The sequence below is a fragment of the Struthio camelus genome, chromosome 4 (assembly GCF_040807025.1).
Source record: "Struthio camelus isolate bStrCam1 chromosome 4, bStrCam1.hap1, whole genome shotgun sequence".
Classification (NCBI taxonomy): domain Eukaryota; kingdom Metazoa; phylum Chordata; class Aves; order Struthioniformes; family Struthionidae; genus Struthio; species Struthio camelus.
Window position 1 is genome coordinate 68,202,968 of NC_090945.1, and position 22,721 is coordinate 68,225,688.

Genomic DNA, 22,721 nt, shown 5'->3' on the forward strand with positions numbered 1-22,721 from the left:
AAACCATGAATCACAGCTAAAACATAAGCTATAAAAACAAAAGACATACAAATCAAAAGTCAGATATATAAATAATGCCACTCAACAACAGAGCAACTCCAGTCACCTGCAGCATACTGAAGTGAAGCCGATAAACACTGATATAGCAGCAGAAAAAAGTGCTAGGAAAGAACTGACTACTTATTTAGCATTGACACTGAGTGAGGGGTGGGCCCCTACTTCCCTGCATTCTGTCTTAAAAGCCCCAGCAAAGAAGTCAATCCATACCTTGAGAGATTTACATCTGGAGACAATGTTTAAGTTGCAGACCTGTTAAGTAGTTGTTTTCTCTTCTCCTTTTGGTCACTGTATATAAATTCTGACTTGTTCATTCATTTATGGTAAATGGAATCTCTTCTGACCCCTGGATAACTTCTAATCTTAATTAAAAAAAATAAACCAAGCTGCAAGGGAAGTAGGCTGTCACCCTCTCCTCTTACCTTTGTTCTCTTTTAAACAATAAAATGTGATAACACTAAACGTTCGCAACGTTCCAGGGCTGACCTTCACTGTTTATTGCTATTCCTTTCTATGCAAGAGTATTGATAGACAATTAAATGCATAATATTCTTTTAAAGAAGTATCATAGCTGAGATTTAGTAGGCACAAAAAGCAGAATATTACAGGTACTCTTTCTGAGAGCACATACACTCCCTACAACTTTGGGGGCTAACAGGAAATCTTGAATATGGAAACTTTACTGTCTCAGGGGCATGTAACGTGTTAATACTGTGTGGCACCTTTCCTACGCCTACAATCTCATTTTGCTTTTTTCATTCTCCCGTATCCACCCTAAGAGGCCAGCAGCCTTCGGACCTTCGTATGTGTAGGAAACTGCTCATTTGGATATCAAATACTTATATCACAGATATTAAAATATTTGAGTATGAAATATTTGAGTATGGCTAAACTATAGTTAAATTTTTCTGACTAAGAGTACAAATACAATGGTTTTTTTTGGCTGCATCCTTACACAATATGACTGAAAAATAAATAAAAAAAACATTTCTGAAAGTAAAAATACTCTTAGAAATTTATTGTAGCATGAAGAACAGTTTTTCTTTTTCATGTCTGAATACAAAAAACGAACACAATGCAATTTTATCACTTTTTCAAGAAGGAAGAATATTTATCCTAGAAATAAGTGGTAGACTGATTTAGGTTTGTTTGATTTTTGTTTTTTTGATTTTTTTTTCCCTCGTGGGAAAATCACACAGATGCTTAATGTCAAATTATTCTGGGCATCAGGAAAGCTCTCATGCAGAGGGACATCCTCCAACAGAGGAAATGCTGGAAAAATGGCTTCTCTGGAGACTTAAGCGTAAAGTAGTCAGACTAAACTATGTAGGCTTAAAATGGGTTTATTCAACTGCTTAATCATTATTTATTCAGTTCCTTAGTACAAATGCAGTTTGGGTTGCTGTGCTACTGTGTTAGTCCTGTTAGCCCTTTGCAGATGTCCCAAGACCAGCAGGGGAGCAGAAGAGACTGGAAGGACTGCATGTTTGGATATTCACTCACAGTTTCAGAGCCTGTGCCTTTTCTTATCTACACACATAGGTAGGAAAAAATCAGGTCCTCTTTGATAAGTTAGCACTACCATTAGAAATTATAATAAATATTTTTATTCATCATATATGATTTATTTTCTCTTTTGCATGAAAATGCCTCCTTGATCATTGGTCTAGCTTTGTGATTTAATGATTAAGTTTACATATTATATATTTTAAATAGGTGTGAAAATCTGAGGTTGATATAGACACACTGAATTATATTGTGTTAAATCTTTTCAATTAGGTTAAATTTGAGGCTAACAGAAATATGCCAATTCAGCTACTAAGAAAAGAAATCAGCTGGAAAACACATCAACTATTTCAAGAAGAAGAAATTAAAATTTTATCACAGAAGCCTGGGAGAAACCTTGAGACATACATGCAGCTTTTAAAAATATGACAGAAGTGGTATTAAAATATAGCTCCAAGATAAGTATTTGAAATAAATGAGAATGTAAGAAAAGAATTATATATTTTTAAAAGTAGAAACTAGAATGAAACTCCGTATTCATAGAAAATTTAATTATACAGAAATGATGAAATCATAGTTGATGTCAATTTTTACTGAATGTTATATAGAGCAGATACATGGACTTGACATGCTGATGGAGGAAAATGAACCAGATCTAGAAAAGAATAAAGAATTTGCTGTTTAAAAGGCAACTGGAAAAAACTGAGATTCTGAGGTGTGCATATATGCGTATATATTTACCTATAGCATCTAAATTACAAATATTTAATATCTGTGTTTGTCATTTACTGCTAATGCTTTTCATAATCTAGAGTCGGATAAAATTACATCAGATGCTCAATAGCTGAAAATCTGCATAGTTCTATTATTGCTATAGTACTTATGAAGTCAGGAAATCATATATATCTATATCAACTGAGCATCTGTCCTGTTACATTCAAATAGGTTTTCATTTTCATTTACTACATCCCTTTTTCGGAAGTAAATAGTAAATAATATGCTAGCATTTGGATCTGTGGTGGTGGTGGTGGTGGTGGTGAAATAAGGAAATGTATATCTACCGGGCAAGAAAAAACTAATAAGATTAAACAGTCAAGAAACAGGAACAGTTCAAAAGAAAGTTTAGGAAAGACTATGGTTTCTTCCAAGAGAAGTGCCATAAATGACAAATGTGGTTCCCTGTTTCTGGGGCACTCGTTATAACAACACAATATTGCAAGATGAATCTAATGACAAAAGAGAATAACATTTTATTTGGAGGTTGGGCACTTAGTAATAATTAGCCACAGTTTAGTTATTGTTGGGAAAATGGCTACCCATTGAAGAGCACATTGCAGTTTTAAGGAAGAGAAGAATTGATGATATGAGGGCTATTGCCATAAGGAATTAGTTGACGGTAGTCAGAGTCAAGGAAGCTTTAAAAAAAGGTTACCATAATAGTAGCTGTGAAGACAGTCCTAAAGTCTTTCAACACTAAGTAAAATCAGTTTTGTGAGAACAGAAAGGAAAAAGTTGGCAATGGGAACTGATCAAACACTTTCAAGCAAGGCCCACCAAGAGCAGGGGACAAAGTGCAGGGGGGTGGAAACAAAGAGAACAAGCAGAAAAATGAAGGAGATGAGGTTGGGAGAACCATACAGATTTACGGAGACTGTTCATTTTATTTGGATCACTTTTTTCCTTGTCATTGCCTCAGATACAATTGATCACAGGTCTGACTCATGCTGCCTCATCTGTATGAAGCTGGTTGACATTCTTGAGTGGACACTGTCCGTTGTGCTGCGTACCTGTAATTCTTGTAGGACACAAGACGAATATCTAGCTTAACTGACAACTGCAAATGTATTTTGATGTATTATTACCGTTTCTTGTCTTAGCTCACTCTGCTATGGCCAGCTGCTCCAGCATACTCAGAGTGTTTTCATAATTCACAGAGTTCTGATACAACAACAGGGTACAGCAAAGTGAATAAAGAGAAGTGACAGCAATAAATCAGATTTGCCTCCCTCTGAAGCTTATATATCTATATGGGACAACAAGGACTCCTGCAAAATTGTGATAAATTATATTTATCAGGTAGGTAAACTTCTTGATAATGATAAGTAATTTCAAATCCTGATAATGAAGCCAAACCCTAGTCTCTTCTGACCTCTTTGCGTATCTCTGATGATGAAGAGATGGATTCTGGCCACCTGAGGATTCTCTTTACAGCAGGGAAATCTCTAGACAGCATATAGCAAATATGGTAACATTGACCTCTTCCTGCCTCTTCACAGTCTTTCCTAGACCTCCAGTAAAAAACGTATTTCCATCCAAAAAATCACTTGGCAGAAGCTACTGAGCATCAAATTATTCTTGGCTACTGCTATACTACAGTGCAGTGTCTGCTGCCCATTCAAGTCCTCAATCATTCCGTCATATTATAAGGCATGACTTACATCCATATATGAGTTTGTTCCATGTAACAGAAGAAAACAGGAGTCTTTTCCTAAAGTGTTTCTCAGCAAGTAGGGTGTAGGAATTGCTCCTTTATCTTTTGGCTGATGAGGACCTTTAAAATACCCGGTTCAAGAAATAATATGAAAATAGCCACTAAAAATAATACTTAAGGTTTTAGCCTATGACCTTAATGTGTTTTGAAAAAATTACTATACTGTTTGTGGAATGTACACAAAAGAATGTAAAGGGAGAAGAATAACTGAGATTTCTGAAACAAGTCATTATCATAGAAGAATAAAAGAAATAGTAAAGAAGGCAAAAAAGTTATCTGCCTAGAATAGAACTGGGAGAGCTGCCATAATGGAAGTGTTTTCTAAGGATATGTCATGGTAGGTCATTATAAATTAGAAGAGCATTTTAAGTGCATTGGCCAAATCACTCCTGATATGCCTGGGTGGAACCTCCTTGGTTTCACTGGAATTATATCAATTCTCTCCAGACCTGTTCAAGGTGTCTAAGTAAACCACTTTTCTCTGGTAGTATTTTTGTGCTCCATATGGAATGTGTGTTTTCCTAGAATTTCGTATCCTCTGCCACAATTTACCATAATTTGATCAAACACAGTATTTTGTAAAAATGGACTGGGTTTGATACGCCACGGGCTCGTTCTGCCAGCTCTGAGCTGACGGCTGCCCCGGAGCTGGTGACCCCCCCAGGAGCAATTTCAGAAAGTCCCCTTGGGCTCCGGGAGCGCCCCCAGTGCTGCAGGCGCGCTGGCTCCCGGCCGGCGCGAACACCCAGAGGTACTCACGGCCGTAACTGAGGCGGCAGCTTCGCTGTGTGATCAGTGGCAGCCTCTGTCCCGAGCAGCCTGCCGGCTAACCCGGCCAGCTGGACAAAAGGCGCTGCAGAAACCACCTGTCCGCAGCCGCAGCGCCGGGCCCAGCCCCGCCGGGCTCCCGCGGCAGCGCGCCGCGTCCTTCAGGCCCCGCCGTGTCCCCGCTCACCCCGGGCGGCTGCTGCCCGCGGACGGGGCCGGCCCCAGCTCCGCGCCCGGGGAGCGCACAGCGCCGGGGCCGAGACCCGCGGGGGCGGCGGGCTCCTCCCCGCCGGGCGCTGCCCAGGAGGCGCGGCAGCCCCGCGCCCCCCGGCCCGGCCCGGCCCGGCCCGCCCGCGCCGCGGCCGGTGGCGGGGGAGGCGCCGCCGAGGCGGACCCCGCTGCGCCCCGCTCCGCTCCGCCCCGCCGCCGCCCCGCCGCCGCCTCCGCCCCGCCCCGCTGCCGCCCCGGCGGCTCCCGCGGCCCCGGCGCGGCGGTGCTGCCGCGCTCCCCGCCGCGTCCCGCCCGGCCGCGGCTGCGGGGCGCCTCCGGCCGCCCAGCATGGACGTGCGGCGGGTGGAGAGCATCTCGGCGCAGCTGGAGGAGGCCGGCTCCACAGGCGGTAGGGCGGGCGCGGCGGGGGGCGCGGGGCTTCGCCCTGGCTATGCCGGCGTCGCCCTCCGCGTACCTCTGAGCAGCGGGTGGTGCAACTTGGCGCGGGGAGATGCTTGCTTGCATGAGCTGAAAACAGCTGGGCTGTCTTGGAGAAACGTGAGAGTGTGTGTGTGTGTGTGTGTGTGTGTTAGGCGGGCGGACGGGCGGGGGACACGCTAAGCAAACGCTTAATCCCGGTCTTAGAAACGTTTAGCGCTTTACAAAGTCCACCGTAAGGGGCATGCTGTGACCAGACTGGTACTTTTGCCTTCGCTGAAATGAGCCGGGGTTGGGTGTGAACCTCCCGGGTGCAGCCGGCACGGCCTCTCTGGCACCTGATTCCCAGGAGGTTGTTCAGATCGGTCCCACTTGTCCCTTCCTGCTTTGCTCTCCTTTGTACCTGCCTGATGGCTGAGCAACAACTCTCTGACGGAGACCAGCCTCTTCGGGTAGCACAAGGGCTACCTGGCGCCTTTCTCTTGCCTGTGTTGCAGTTTGCAGTTGCACCTAAACCTGAAAAGGGCTACAGAATAACTTGCATTTTAGGGAGCAGAAAAGCATGCTTTGCTCTCCTCGGGGACTGTCACTAGAGTGTTCAAGTTTTTTCCCAACATATGCGGGAAACAGATTTATTTAGGAATGAAGCTGCCTGGGTGCACTGTGTGTAACATGTTGTTGCAGAGGAAGGTGCTCAGTTCCAGGTAAGCTGATTAAGCAGAGCAAGGTGGGAGAGCTAACAAAAAACTTTCCAATATAGGTGATCAGAAATATAGAAATTTATTTTCTAGGAGAAGATGCAAAATTATTTAATATTTCCAGCTGAGTTGCAAGATTTCTCATAAATTATGTGATGCCAGCATAGAATAACAACCTTGCAGTGAAGTCACTTGGGAAGCACGGTGGAGTCCTACCCTTTGCCTGATATTTGATGCTTCTGCTTCCCAGAGGAGACTCACAGCCATGTGTCTTCTGGTGGATCGTACTCATTTTTTTCTCTCTCCTTAATGTCCCAGCTTTTTTCATCTGTTAGGGCTTGTAGCCCTTCAAGAGAGGATACTAGAAAATTTGCTTTTGGTCCTGGGGAACTTTTGTCATTGAGTATGCAATTAGTTTTAGGCTATCGGCTATCAGTTATTAAACTATCCTTGCAATTCTGTATCACTTAAGGAAAACAAATACAATATTTAAAGATATTGTGGTTGTGGTCCTCTCCCAACAAAGCACTCAGCCACCGAAGTGATGTTATGATACCTCTTACTGCTTTTCAGATCCCAGTGTCCCCAATTTCTAATTAAGACTTTTCCCTCCGTATAACGCTGCCAGCCTTACAGCTCTATACTGTTAGAGATCTGAAATTCAGCCTGGTTTTCCACAACACATACTTCCCCAGTGCCAAAAACCAGGCAGGCTCTAAGCTACACCAGTGCAAGCACCATTCAACACAGTCTGGGCTAAACAAAGGTTAAGGTCTAGTTTGGGCATAGTGGATTTGCACAGCTGCTATTGAGGCATAATTGGGTAATGGATCATTACTAGATTTGTTGAAGTATAAAAAGAGAATACAGCTGAATATTGTGTCTTACAGGTGTAGTCTGCAGGTAGCAGACTAGGTATAGGTATAGGTATAGGTAGCAGCAACACGAACATATCTGTTTGTAAACCAAGAAACTATGATCTGAATCCTTGGCATGTGAATAATATGTAGTATGAAGATGCTATTTTTACAGAAAAATGTTTTCATTTGAACTGTACAAACTGTGTGTGTTCCATTTTGGTTCTCTTGATAAGCATGCCCTTTAATTTTTAGAAATTAACGACAGACTAATTCATTTCAGGGTTGCTATATCTGAGGTAGGAAGATACACTATTTCACTATTTTAAAATTAAAAAGCAAAATCTAACTGAAACGTGAATTACAGAAGGTAGGAAAAGCAGCTTGCAAGAATAAGCTATTTGCCAGAAAGTAAAAATTGAAAAAAAAAAGAAATGGCAGAGCTAAAAGAAATAATCTCTTTTCTTTAAGAGACTATCATACGGTAGATCACCACTAAACTAAAATCTCATTGCTAGCTTGATTTTCATGCTGGATCAGGTAAATGTTTAAGCAAGCGTCTAGCTTCACCCCTTTGGACTTCCCCCTTATTTAAGTGAAAGAGTGCATTTTAGTCTTCAGAGAATTTTAGCCCTTTTAGAACTAAACTTCCCTTTCTGCCTTTCTCTTTTCTAGCTGTCTCCTTCAAGCTCCCAAACTTTCACCTTATATCCAGTGCTAGCCTGCATTTCTGAATGTATTTATCTGTTGGCTGCGTAAAGAGGAAGCATTCTGTAGCTGCCTTCCCATTATTTCTCTTCAATACAAACAATATTTAAGATGTTACGTGTTTTGTAAGTAGTAATGCCTACAGTAGCATTGTTACAGGGATGTGATGGTAGTGCATGAGTGTCAGAAAATGAAAGCATCAGCAAAAGTGCAGCTGTTTTTCCAAATGAAATACAGTGCAAGTAATACACAAGCAGCTTTAATTATGGGAACAACACTTGACTTTAAACTGTTTCAATGAAATTATTAATGACAAAGGAAACTTCATTCTGTATCTTTAAACAAGCAATGACTCCCTTCATCTGCTGTTCACCTTAAAGTTACTATATTGCAGCTTGCAGGACATCTTTTACAATCAAGTTAATGTCAGTTGAAGCACGGCTGGGAGTTGCTGAAGTAACAAAATGCTTCCTCTCCTAGGTATTGAGCCATTGCAAGGATAAACTGTTTCATCACACTGCCCCAGGAACAGTCTTTTATCAACAGTTCTCGTGACATGTCTTGTCTGTGAGGAAGTTGTATTTGTTCTAGTGATAACCAGATTCATTTGCTGGTGAGTAATGGTATGAAAGGTCTTGCCAAAACCAAAACAGCAAAAGGAGTTGACTAGAAAAAGTTTGCCTGGGTAAGAATGTATTTAATGGCAAGGTTTCCTGGGTATTGAATGTCTAGGATGAATTTAAGCTGCTGGGAATACTAAAATGAATAAGGCACTATCACAGTTGCTGCTTGCTTTCCATAGGGTATCATAAATTCAAAACAGGGGTTGTGCTGGCCAATATACTGCACCTTATTTAAACAATAGAAACCTTTGGAGCCATTTATGACAAGTTTTGGAGGTTTTTTTAAAGGCTAGATGGGTCAGTCTCAAGCCCTGCATTTCAGGAAAGAGCCTATTGCTTCTACGTTATGTACAGAAGATAGAAAAAGTAGGACTGTGAAGAAGCATTTATGTAATTTTAAGTTAACTTAGAGTTTGGTATTCTCTGCTATACCTCTGATAGATCCTCATGCAATAGTGTTCACTACTTTTTTTGTTAATGAATGGCTTGCTCCTGTTGCTTGAGGCATCCTTAGAAGACAGAGGAAGGAGTAATAGAGGGACAAGAAAGGAGGAGAGAAACTATACAAAGGAAAAGCTGAAAATAGGAATTTAGGAAAAAGGCTGCAAAAAAAAAAAAAAAAGAGGAGAACTGCACTGGAAAACAATTGCAAGAAAAAAAAGGGAGAGGAAGGAAATGAATAAGCAGGCTCTTAGAGCACTTCATATAAAATTGGTGTTAAGCAGAAGTGCATCCTATGGAGGGGCACTAGACCAATTCCTTGATATCCCAGCTGGGATTCACCTAACCCTATAGAGAAAGCAGCAGTGACTTCCCAAGTGCCTTCCACCAGTGTTTGCAGCATCATGAAAGCTGCAGGTTGTCTAGGGGCTCCTCCCAGAGGCGGTGCTGCAGACGTCCCACCACACTTCTCTTGTCTTGGCTTCCCAAAATACCCTTCCTGCCTTTGCGCAGGTGTGTGGGACCATCTGCCATTTTATCTTATGTACTGTGGATGCTCTGTTTTTCTCTCTGTAACAGAGATATGTTCTGCTTAGAGGAGAAACACTAAGTTAAATACGCAATTTCTGAATACTGTACATTTCTGTAAATGTTACAAATGCACGGGAGAAGGAGTAAAGTAAATGGACTTGTGATATCATAAAGGAGGTAACCAAATACTGTAAGTGTAAAAATATACATCTTGCATGGGGAAATAGCTGAAGATTTGAGAGAACTGAATGCATTTCATCTCTAATTCTTGTATTCAGTGAGCAAATGAAGCAGTAATTAAATGCAAAATTCTAGTAGAGAGAGCCATATTTGCTACTGAGTGCTGAAAATACTTTGGCTTCCCACCAATATCAATTCTATAGGTTTTGCTCAATACGTAGTTTTCTCTTTCATTACTTTGTGTTTCAAAGTTACTCACCAAGCTAGGAGAGTTGATATGAATAAGTGAACGTCTGGACGAGTTTCAAGTTTCACTGGGCTTAGTGAACTGACTTCCTTTCCAGGTCTTTTTTAGACTTTATGAGATATATTGAGGCAGATACAGTATCTCACAGTTAACATAGCCATGAGAGAACTAGATAGCCTGTGTCACGGAAAGCTTTTACAGTGTATCAGATATGCACTGAAGACCCATGCTTTTGATCAGAGTTGAATATTTGATGTGTACAACATTCAGCGGTAATCTATCCCATCTCAGCCACTCCGTTTGCCATTGTATTCCAAATCTTTAGTACTTGAAAAAGAAAGTATCTAAAAATACCACAAAGCCTGATTGCTTCGCTGTTTCACAGATACGTGCATTCTTGCCAGGCCGCCCCACAGTGCTGCTCGTCTTCTCTTTCTTGTGAGTATACATGGCATTGAAAGAGATTGTTTTAGAAATCTTAATTGCAATTTTTAAAACTGAGCATTTATTGTCCCCTATTAGCAGAGGTCATTACTCCTGTTTGAGATGAGAGAGAACACACTAGCACAAGGCTGTGAACTGGGCCAGCAGCCAAATCTGTTTTTCAGTAGTTGTAGTCAATAGGGTCTGAACCAAGCAGGATTCTCTTATTTATTAGCATGCAACTTAATGAATAGGCCTAGGTTCGTTCTGGGGAAATAAGGACTGCACATATAAAAACCTCTTTTTTTGTAGCACAGTGTGGCAGCAGAGCTGGGGATAGTTAACAGTGAGGTTAATAGCCTAAGTTGGACATTGTATCTCATAAAGTTTGACTCGAACTATATTGTGTGGTTGTGTCAAAAGTAAATGGTTAAATGGTGTGAATTTTTGACAGTAGTTGTCCTTTGAGAATCGTATTTTCTCTGGCAAGATCTTTGCTTGCTGTTGCTTTGCTGGCTAGGCAGTACTTGGCCCATGTTTCTCACTGAGTATCCCAGGTGCAATGTGGAACGTGGAAAAGTTGGAAAGATGTGTATAATATAGATTTGTATATAGAACTAAGGCAAACATGGAATCCAATTCTTTTGTAGTGTTCTGCTTACTTATTATTTCGTAATCGTATAACTTGAGTTTTGTATCATGGGGTCATATACAGCCTCTTTTTTATTATTATTATTTTTTATATCCCATTCTCATGCCCTACAGGAGAGATCCGTTCTGCATTATCCCCTTCATGTGTGCAGCAGCACAGAAAGTTGGACTCTAGATAGCTGCTATGTTTCTGGAAGGCCTGTAGACAACTATAAATTGGCAGCAGTTTAAAATTTGTGTCTGAACTGAAAATATATAGAATCCATTTGCCTCTAAGAATAAACCCAAACACAATAAAAGCTGTATATCTGAACGTATACTGTGTTTTATTTCTGGCAGACCAGAAGAGACTTAATATAGTGTTTAAAGGATCTTTCTATTTTCTCTGAGAGGTCTCAAATAAATATAGTGTTGCTATTTTGTATTCTTTTTCACCTATAAAAGAAGCTTCTTTACAGGTACAGTTTATAGTCCCTGGTTGAATGTTTATAATTTATGCTACAGTGACACAAATACAGTGGTATGAAAGTCTTATGTGCTTATGTGTCCACTGAAGAAACGATCTGCAGAAGGAAAGCACGATAATTGGTAATTTTAAAGTAAAAATGCCTTGTCCTTTTAAGAACAATGCTTCACACTTAAAAGAGTTGGATTTTATCATGGGAGAAAATATCTTTATTTGTAGGCCAGATATTTTCACCAAATGCTACGTAAACCCAGAAGCTCCACTGAGCACGATGAAGCATCTGGCACTGTGCAGCACATTACAGCAGTAAGCCACAAAATGGCTAAGCAGTGACAGCATAAAAGTGTTTATACAAAATTAAAGACTTTGAATGTCCCAAGACATAGACTGCAAGGTGGTTGCTGTATTTATTTCATGAAGTCACTAAGGAAATGTTTGCTATTTTAGTGATGGAAAAAAGCCCAATTTTACTGAAGCATACTATCATTCTCACAATTTTCATAGTTACCTTCCAAGCAGAGACAATTTTTATGACTATCACTGTAGTCGTTAGGCTTTAGTACAATGCATGTTATCCTTACATTTTAATCAAATTTTCCTTTTATTATTAATCTAGAAAATATGATTAGCTTTTATTAAAAAGGTAATCAATGGCCCTAAAATGTTATGGTGGGTCTGATTCTTCACAACTTAGTGCACTCACTTATCCTTGCCCAAAGTGGGAACAACCAGAATATCCATGCATCATAGTAACTTGTTTAATCCTGATGCTTTTATTTTCATATCCAGCTTGAGTGAATACCCTTACTGTAAACCTTTGATACCCTTGCATTGAATAAGGATGTCACCTCTAATATATTTGTGAAAATCAGGAGAAGGACACTAAGTTTATACATGAATACATGTAAAGCAAAGAAACTACAGTGCACTAATTACACTTAGCAGTAACTTTTACAGCTCTGATATTTCTTGAAATAAAGTCAATGACCAGCATCTCTTAACTGGTTCACTTATCTACATGCTTGACAGTGAAGTGAGCAGACTGTCTAGGCTCTCCTTGATTAGTTCTCCACTTGTAATATCAGCATTACAGCAATAACTAGAGGGTTTCCCTGATTTGTACCACCTGGCTGATGTTGTCAAAGGTGCACTCAGTATCTGGGCACTGCTGTAATATACTGTATTGTGGCTATTTTTCCCTTCTATGAGGTCTACAGGAGAAAACATGTTGAAGCTATACATGCTAGTATTTTGCTAGTCAAGGACTGCTTGGGTCAGATCCCTAACATGTTTCTGATAAGCGTTTCTGCTTTCTGTATGCTCTCACAAAAAATGTTGCTGATAATCTGTACAAATTAATTGCTAAATCTTTGAACAGTTTTATTAAGTAGAAGAGAAACAATATGATTCAGATGAAAGCATTGAGTCATTACAGGCATGCAGTCTGCAATATTGACAAATATCCTCATTTGTGTACAGAAAGCAGCAATGCTGACTTAAAAAAAAATTTTATTGGTTTTGGTTCAAAATATAGCTTTTTATTTAGAGCTACTTTATAACTGTATGTTGTTTCTTTCCTTGTATTACCACTATAATTTTTTGCTTTGCATTTTAAAGTTCAAGGTAACACTTTCTAAGCAAATAAATTATATTTTATTGTATCTCACAAGCATTTATGAATGTTGTTTGATTTATTCAGTGCTGAAAAAAACTGAGGAAAAATAACAAGAAAGTTTAAGTAATTCTCACTTTTAAAATTAAATAGTTATTTGACTTCCTCAGAATTTTAAGCAATATCACAATATATTTAATAAAAACATGTTGAAAGGTAGAATTGCACCAAACAAAATGTAAATGTAATATGATAACTAGAACTCTACTAAATGGAGAATATCCTAAATGTATAAAATGAGTTAGAAAAGAGTCAAAATGTAGATTCTGGGGAATCTGTGATATACTTACCTGATAGCATTTGGAATTAGGATCTACTGAGAATCATATTGTAAACGATTCTGTCACATACAGTAAATACTGTTCTGACTGAACGCAGAGACTTGGAATTTTTTGGTATGTAGAGATATCTGTATACATGCAAAGTACCATAAAGTAGCGATGTATAATTATGTTTTCAAAAGAACTGAACCAGTACTATTGTGGTTCTTTTTGCTTGGATGTTACTGCTCATGCTCATAAGAAATGTTCTAGAAAGTGCTGACTTTATTGAGGTGGTCTGTGTGCCAAGATGTATTATATAGAGCACTTTGAAGTGCTTTGTGGTAGCACCCTCAGTATCATATGCCAGGGTGAGTCCTGCAGGAGCAGTGAGCCCCATTACCAAGGACGACGATGCTGGGGACGTGCATTTGGTATCACAGCACAGAGGTGTGATGGGAAAATGAAGATTTGGGCTGTGGGATAGCAGTCCTAGCCTGAGCAGGTCAGAGCATGTGACAGGAGAGAGAAAGGAGGTGAGGAAATGCTGTCTTGTGTGCGTGGCCTCAGTGCTGTCTGAGGAAGCTGACTCTGGCATCTGGTGGTCTGTTCCTTTCAGCTGGAGATAAATGAAGTTTATCCAAAATAAGTAGGGAAAAATCCTTAAAGAATGCTCTTTTGCAGCAATATAAAGGTTGTGCGTCATGCAGATCAAGCCACTGAATCGTATTTCTCTTCACTGAATGCTGGTAATGGTATGATAGGTCTTTTTCCCAGATCAGTGCAGGTCTTGAGTTTTGACGGTATAACTGACCTTAACCAGATGATACCCAAATTGATTCTCATATTCCACTACTCAGTAGGTGAATGGTACGTATATATCTAATGATTCACTTCTTCTATTCTCTTTTTCTATTTCCTTTTACATGTTGATTTATTGGCTTTTGAGGTTATTTTGTTGTGTTCTGAAATGTAACAATGTAAAAAGTATCACATGTTGCAATGCTGTCTGTACAGAAAGATAAATCTAGGCTGTTTCTCTAGAATATTGTGTGCTGGCAGCATCCACCTGCTGGTAAGTGAAACAAGTACACAGTAAAGTTCACTGTTATTTTTAAAAAGATGCTATAACTGAATACATATCCAGTGGCTCTTAGGTGCTGTCCTGATTTCTGCACAGTCGGGGTCTGTAGTCCACCAAATCTAAGATGCCCAAAATAAAACAGAATAAAAACTACGCTCTTTCATGGCTTACAGGCATAACTGGGATATGGAGAATCTCATGCCCTGGTTCAGTAAATAGGCACACTCTATGTACTATATGATTCTTTGATTTTGGTGTCAATGATGTTGAGTTTTTTCCCTTTTCCTTTTTGGAATATGTCATATTGTGCCATCATCATCCCAGCCTATTGACCAAAACTGGGAAAATAAGAGTTACATCTTTGGCTAGGACCTACAGACCCAATCCTTTCTTTTCTTCAAAGTTGTTACTTTCATTCTCTGTCCACAGGACTATGCCTGCATTTGTTTCCCTACCTGGGGATAAGGAAAAGAGGAGGTCAAATAGCAGAGCAGTTTGGTAAACAGGTGATAGGCTTTGCCCTTTCTGCCTTCCATTACGTGGTGATGAAGATCCCCTTTGCAGGAGAAGACAAAACCTCCAAGGAGTTCAAGTGATGGCTCCCTGCTTCTGCCTCTGAGTATCACTGGGAAGGGGTGTGGGCAGCCCTCGGCCAACAGAGCACTTGCTCATCATCCGCGTGCCTCATACGCCAGCCTAACCTTACCCTCAGGTTACACATTTCTTTTTAAGTTGGTTGATTATCAATCAAAGGAGAGGAATATGTGATGTCTCTAGGGCAGCTGATGGGTCCCTATGCAGATTTTATAAAACTGAATGCCGGTGGCCTGGAGGAATGTAAGGAGAGAAGGGAACACGCCTAACAAATGGAAGTACCTGGCTCCTCACATGGTACTCAAGTTTCCTGTTAGTATTTTAACTCTTTATTAACCATATAAGCTAGTGGGACTTAAATTATAGAGACGAATGTCTTGCTTAGTTTGCTGGGCTGTACAACTTTTAAGCGTTATGCAGAATCTTAAAAAACTTTGCTTCAGTTGCACTTTTTTTTTCATTCAGCTAATCTTCTGATGCTAAAATGGAATAAAGCAATTCTATGTTTCAATATATGATTATAAATATCACTTCTTCTTTCAAAAGTCTTTGAGTCATCCAAGACTTCTTGAGAATCAGTAACTTTCCTTCCTGAAATTATGAGCGTTATTCAATTAAAACCCTATGTTAAAAAAAAAAAAAAACTCTAATCATACTATAGCTGTATATTTTACACCAGAGGAATTGAAATACTACTGCCTCTATTTAGAAATACAAAAACAAGAATATTTTGATCTGTTCAGAATGGAATGTAAAGCAATCTGAAAACTGAATTTCTAAAATCTTATTAAGCAGTGTTATATCAAGTCATTTTATATTAACAGTCACTTTAATCAACATTTTAAATAGCCACTAGACTGACAATCTGTTAGGACATTTTCCATTAAAAAAAAATTGTGAAGAAAGTAGACTTTGTATGTGTGTGTATTTTCATTTCAAGATCCCAAAACACTAATGCTGTGTTTTCCATTAGGCTGTATCACAAAGAATATGTACAGAAACAAATGTCAGTTTAGCCACTAATTCCTCACCAAAGAAAAAAAGCTGATGACATTATGTAACTGATAATATGTTATCAATTGATAAGACAAGCTACTATGCTGATTGTATAGAAGACATATTGTCCATTTTGTGAGTGTAGTGTTAGAACAAATGTTGAATACACATACAGAATCACAGAATTGTTTAGGTTGGAAGGGACCTCTGGAGATCATCTAGTCCAACCTCCCTGCTCAAGCAAGGTCACCTAGAGCATATTGCCCAGGATCACATCCAGACGCGTTTTGAATATCTCCAGGGAAGGAGACTCCACAACCTCTCTGGGCAACCTGTTCCAGTGCTCTGTCACCCTCACAGTGAAGAAGTTCTTCCTCCTGTTCAGATGGAACTTCCTGTGGTTCAGTTTGTGCCCGTTGCCTCTTGTCCTGTTGCTGGGCACCACGGAGAAGAGGCTGGCCTCATCCTCTTGACACTCCCCCTTCAGATACTTGTACACATTTATGAGATCCCCTCTCAATCTTCTCTTCTCCAGGCTAAACAGGCCCAGCTCTTGCAGTCTTTCTTCAGAGGAGAGATGCTCCAGCCCTCTAATCATCTTTGTAGCCCTCCGCTGGACTCTCTCCAGTAGTGCCAGGTCTCTCTTGTACTGGGGAGCCCAGAACTGGACACAGTACTGCAGGTGAGGCCTCCCCAGGGCTGAGGAGAGGGGCAGGATCACCTCCCTCGACCTGCTGGCAACACTCTGCCTCATGCACCCCAGGATCCCATTGGCCTTCTTGGCCACAAGGGCACACTGCTGGCTCATGTTTAACTTGTTGTCCACCAGGACTCCCAGGTCCTTCTCGGCAGAGCTACTTTCCAGCAGGTCAACCCCCAGCCTGTCCTGGTGCATGGGATTATTCCTGCCTAGGTGCAGGACCTTGCACTTGCCTTGGTTGAACTTCATGAGGTTCCTCTCCGCCCAGCTCTCCAGCCTTACGTTTAATTAGATAAACTAATACTAGTTTCTTGTTGGAATAACACTAAACTGATGCTTTGTGTTCAAGGAGATGATGTATTGATTAAATACACCTTGCACTGAGGCAACTAATATAGATCATCTTGATCTAGCGGTATATGTTTCATTATGATTAGAAGGCCTGATCTTATATAGTGTTTTTTGTGTGTGTGTATATGTATATATATATGTATATATATATATATGTATAGTGTTCACAACTGAGAATCATTCTGTTATACTTAAGCAAAATACTTGTTAATAAGTGCTCAGAGTAGACTTTAGTCTTTCAGATTCTGAAATCCCTTATAGGAAAGAGAAGAAATCACTTTTTTTCTCTTATACAGTGTATAATTTTGTATAACAAAAACCACAGACTATGGCTTCATAGGATAGGCAGCTACACTGTGGCTGTACCTTGTAATGTTAATGTAACCTTGTAATGTTAGCGTAATTTGAAAGAAAATGAGAAAAGAAATATCAAAGTACAATCTGCTTCCCTACTCAGAATACCGGAGAGTTTTTCCAATTCAGACCACTGAAACTGTGACGTTCTAAAAGTCAGCTAACTATTTGCTTTCTGAGAAACAAAACTTCTTCATGGAATGCTGATTTTTTTGGTAATAACATGATTTGTGAACTTGAATTTTAAGGAAAAAAGCACCACTAGCAACAATGTTGTGGGTTTTCTAGCTTGTGATAAAATAAAGGGACATACACTCAGTTTCTAGGTTTATGTGCTTTTCTGAATGCTAGGCTAATGCTATAATAATGCTATGCTGGTGACTAACTAGGCTAATTACTCGCAGCTGTCTACTCAGGGCAGATTGCTGATGCAAAATCTAGCTCAAAATTTTTATAACGTCAGGTTGCATTTGTACCTTTCAGATAAAAGTAATATAAAAACAAAAAATCACAGAAAAGTACTTTGGAAGAGAAGTTGAGAAGTCTTATTACCCATTCTGATGCCCCAAGGCAGGATCAAATATTTATATGGCTGTTCAGACAGCCTTTTTTCTAACCTGTACTTAAAAATCTTTGGTATTGGGTGCTTCTTCCTAACATTCCTACTGCAGAGTTCCCTTTGACTTTCTTTTAAAACTTTGTTAGAAAGTTTTTCCTAGTTCTAAAGTTAATCTTCTTTCTACAGGTGAAGTCAGGTACACAAATTTGATGCAAGATATAGCCAAAGTTTTAGAGTGCTGAATAGGATGAAAACTTTATTTCATGCATCTTACGGACTGCTGTCTTATTTGCACTTACAAGTATGAATGACTGCCCCTTGTGAAGCAGCCTTTGACTTATCTAGAGATAGAGTGTTACCTAAATAGTTGTCCTTCAACCTGTTTCTGCAGGATATGTTATTCCTACCTAATCTGTAATTTAATAACTTTTCACTTATTTGTACTGAGTTATGTCTGTTCAGATTATAGCTCCAGCTTTTCAAGGCCACTGTGAATTATGATATGTTCCTCCAACAGGTTTATAGTCCTTTAGTGGTGGAGTTTCCTGCAGATTTAGTAAACTTCTCATTTCAGTTGCTAATGAAAATAATGAATAGTTTAGTACTCTGCAGGCTAAAATATTAGACTAAAGACAGATCTCTGTAGAACTCTACTTGGTCTTCTACTTTACAGATGATAATTAGTCTGAGTGTTGTTTTTTATTTTCTAAGTTCAAAGCCTGTTAGAAAAAACATACATTTTCTGCTAGTTTCACTTAGACTTTTTGCTTATGCTATGTGATGCTGTCAAAAGTATTGCTAAAAACAAAGTATGTAAACGGTATTGCCTCTTCCCTAATCGAAGGTTATTACTATTCTCAATGTCAGAATTCTTTCAGAGCCAGTGATACTTATTTCTCTTCAGGTTTTAGATCAGCCTATGGGCTGGTTTCAGACCTTCTGAGGTCAAGTGGACTTTGGAACAAGTATAAATCCATAGCTCTTTGCCAGAGCTGGCTTTTTATATTTTCTTCAGCTGAAAACTTCCTAACACTGAGAGTTCAGCCATGCTTACCTGCAGCAGCAGTGGGAATATACAAACTATTTTTTTCACTCAGCTAAGATGGCAAGGTAGCTCCAACTCAGAGCTCTGTTCACAGCTAGATTTCTCCTGATATGTCTCCTTCAGAAATAAGGGAGAATGAAGCAGGTATCTCAACACTACCTAAGTATGCAAGAGTAGACATGTGGGGGGGCCAGGAAGTTTACTGACTGCAATGTTTGAAATAGGAAAAATAAAAGTAGGATACAGTTTTCAACTTTGTTCCAGGAGTTACTGCCTTGTACATAGGAGAGATTCCAGCTCGAGATACCCCATTGGCGATAATTTCTTCCTTCCTAGAAGAACTCAGTGGGAGTTATTGCTTCCACAGAGTGAGAGCAGCAACTCCCAGCTGCTGGGTCTGGTGAGTAATTGCTGTGGACTAAGCATCCTTGCAGTGCAGCAAATCTTTTGCCTTTTCATGAAGCGGTAGCTCTCAAGACAGCTTGGTTTGCAGAAGCTGAGGAATTAAGTTGGGGCATCTTGCTTCTGTGAGAACCTTGATGGAAGACTGCGAGGTTCTCACGGGCCTCCAGAGCCCATCTCTTTTGTGATCTGAACAGATACTTCCAATAATTAAAAAAGATAAAGGACAATTTCAACTTCCAGTACTTGATAACATATGCATTTGGATCTTCAGAAAGGAATTGCAGATATGAGGAGAAAACTTTGTTGGTGACCTTTTTATGAACTGTATCTTTTATAAGGAATTTTTAGGTCCTGAACATTTGATATATAGCATGAACATTTTAGTTTTCTCTTCCATTAATAAAAATGAAGACAGTTACTTTAAATATTTTTTTAACATGAAAAGTCAATGTGACAGGCAATAGTGAGGCTTTTTGAAGTTTCAAACACTTCTTATTCAGATGATTTTTATCAGAGCTGTTCTATCTCACACTTGAAAGATGTGCCTCTGCTTTATATGAGTGTCTTTACCTAATATTATTATAGTGATAAAATAGAGTGTGCTCTGTCTCTCATTTTTCAAGGCTGATGTATCTAGAAAGCTTTAATCAAGAAAGATGTCATATATTTTAGGTTTTGTTCCAGCTTAAGCCTTTTTAGTTAGATTTTTTTTTGTGTGTGTTCCAAAATATCTGACTTTTGTCTAATGCTTGATTAAAATCAAAATTAGAATGGCTCTTGAATGCAATTGACTCTAGAGGAATCAATATCTATTTTTTCTGAATTCATTTGTACAGCTTGATAGTTTAAGAACACTGGCTTCTTCAGGCTTATAGTACCAGGAGAGTTCTGTGATAGCTCCTCTGTGTGTGTTAATAAATAAAACTGGGTAAAGCTATTTTAACTAGCCCAGGCAGAGCCTTTTCTTAGACAGTCTTCCACAGAGCTGACCCTCTGACTTTATGCCAAAAGGTTCCTTGTATTAGCCTTGCTGGAAGAAAATATGTACTTGGAAACAAATGTTATAATGTTGATTTTTATATGTGTAGATAATATCTTTCTCTCTTGTGTGCATTGTGGCAACTTCACAGTATTTTGATTGACAATTACTTTATGTTAACATTCACTGCAAGTAATGTATTTTATTCATTGTATTCATTGCTTTCATAGTACTTATTCTCCATTTGAATTTTATTTTAATGTTAGATAAATATATCACTCTAGCACTGCCTTTTTCATTCAGAACAACTTTGTTGGTCGCTTTACCTTAGCTGGAAATCAAGGGTGCAATTAATTCTGTTTGTTGTGCCCGTTCCCATGTAACTTTTTATTAAGCTAGTAATTAACTTTCTATTAAGCTGTTAAACTAGCAATCATGTGCATCTGATAGTACTCTGAAGAAGAGAACTGCATTGTTCTTTGGGTGATATTTTCACACTGGTTTTTAATCAGAAACTTGTCATCTTAAAATGAAATTATTAGACATTTCCTGAAGCCTTGAAGAACAATTGGGAATTGACAGGGAAATGAATTGAGAAGTCTCAGTAGCAAGATCATAACTTTCTCACTCTAGGCATTCAGGCTATGAGTAAATTAGGGAAATAAGAGCATAGACTTGCAGAATGAGTTGGTGATGTTCAGCGGTAATGAATAAGAATTTTACAGACTTTTGCTTTAAACTAGCTCCAGTCAAGTTTGATGAACTGAATGCCTGCTAATGGTTGGAATGCATTAAGTGAGCTTCTGGATCACATCTTTCTGTTTAGTTTTGTCTAACAGAGAGTCTAGTTTGTGCATTCTAAGATCAGTCCCTGATTTGAGCCAAAACATGGTAACTGGAGGCTAGTAAGCGACTTCCTTTGAAAGCACGTTCCTAATCTGAATGGAAATGACCACTTACCAGATAGTACTGTCAGAGGCTTCCCCAAGAACCCAAGAACTGGGTGAGTCTGTTGAATTCATTTCATCTGTTTTGCAGAATTCAAGTCTCACCCTTCCTAGTTCATTGAATGCCAGGGAATTTATGGAGAGACAATTAAGGAGCATCCTGATCTTTTATGAGTGTTTGTTTGTTAAAGATTAGATCTATATATTTTAGAGCTTACAGAACAATCTTAATAGCTTTTTCACAAAAGTTACATATTAGAAAATTAGAGCCAATTTTGTCAGAGATGTTCCTAGTATCTAATGTAACCCAAGCAGAAACTATACCTCACTATTTGATAATTGTTATTTTAATTAATTTGCAGTTAATTATTATTACATGTATTCTAACTAGTTATTTAGTTGTGACTAGAATGGTACATGTACAGAATATAGCACAAAACGCCCATTAGCTAAATATATTCTTGAATAGGAAAGTGTATAGCTGTGTCAAAAATAGGCATCACAGACTGTAGAAGTAGAATACATGCTAGAAGTTTAGCGCTGGACTCAGTAACTGTACTCGCTTAGGCTGGCTGCACCACAGACTGCATTCTGCAGCACGATACAGCAGTGCCCTGGTAACTTTTTGTAATTTCTGTGTTCCAGAATGCAATTACTTGTCAAAGTACAACGTCACTAAAAATCCAGATATAAAATTAAGTCAATAGCACTGCGAAGAGTACAAATCAGTGTGGAGGTTGGCTAATTTTTTAATTACATTAGTATGTTACACTGCTAGAATGCGAATTTTTAAAGAACTGTGCCAGCACTCTGTAGTTCACTGAGTATGTTAAGGACATTTGTATACAGATTTAATGTTTGACCACCTAACAGTTAGACAGGGAGGTGATAGCACACCTTGATATTAACGTATAATATTACCCCTGCTATCTACAGAAAAGGCCACAAAGCCAATGCACTTCATTTGGTCTTTATAATATGTTTACCTGTATAAGCTCAGAAATGACAGTTTTCTTGAAATATCTTTCTGCGTTAAGGAATCAAATGTATTGTTCACAGTGATTATTCTTCTTTTCAACATGGCTAAATCACTTCCAAATCCTATTATTTCAGAGATGACGCAGCTACCAGATTTATTCTTAGCTCATGTAAGTGCCATCTCAGCCTACTATGAAAAACATTTCAAAATCTTAAATAGATGAGAACTTCATCCCCTGTTTCCCATAGTCAGTTAACTTAAGAAAAACCACAAAGGTTTGTTTGTTTGTTTGTTTTCCCAGAAGTGTGTAAGAAGAAAGGTATTCCACAATGGAAGCTAAAAATAGAAATTATTATTTGTAATTTCATGAATGTTGAAAGTGACTGAATTGGATGAGGTTTTAAAACATGCCATCACAAGGACATTGATCGTAATTAAGTTCCTCTGGATATTTGTGATTCTGTGGCCCCCCAAACTGATGCGTTTTTCATCCTTATTTAC

At 39.1% G+C, this 22,721-nt stretch overlaps 1 protein-coding gene and 1 long non-coding RNA gene across 3 annotated transcripts in view; one reads left to right on the forward strand and one right to left on the reverse strand.

The window, feature by feature from the left end:
- Positions 1 to 4,916, reverse strand: part of LOC104143044 (uncharacterized) — a 109,862-nt gene extending 104,946 nt beyond the window's left edge. For both annotated transcript variants that reach the window (XR_693831.2, XR_693830.2), the window contains exon 1: positions 4,814 to 4,916. This is a non-coding gene — a long non-coding RNA (uncharacterized lncRNA). The remainder of the gene's footprint in view (positions 1 to 4,813) is intronic.
- A 378-nt stretch (positions 4,917 to 5,294) lies between these two features.
- Positions 5,295 to 22,721, forward strand: part of KCNIP4 (potassium voltage-gated channel interacting protein 4) — a 434,674-nt gene continuing 417,247 nt past the window's right edge. The window contains exon 1 of the mRNA XM_068943280.1: positions 5,295 to 5,441. Coding sequence (XP_068799381.1) covers positions 5,381 to 5,441 — 61 coding nt within the window. The 5' untranslated portion in view covers positions 5,295 to 5,380. The remainder of the gene's footprint in view (positions 5,442 to 22,721) is intronic.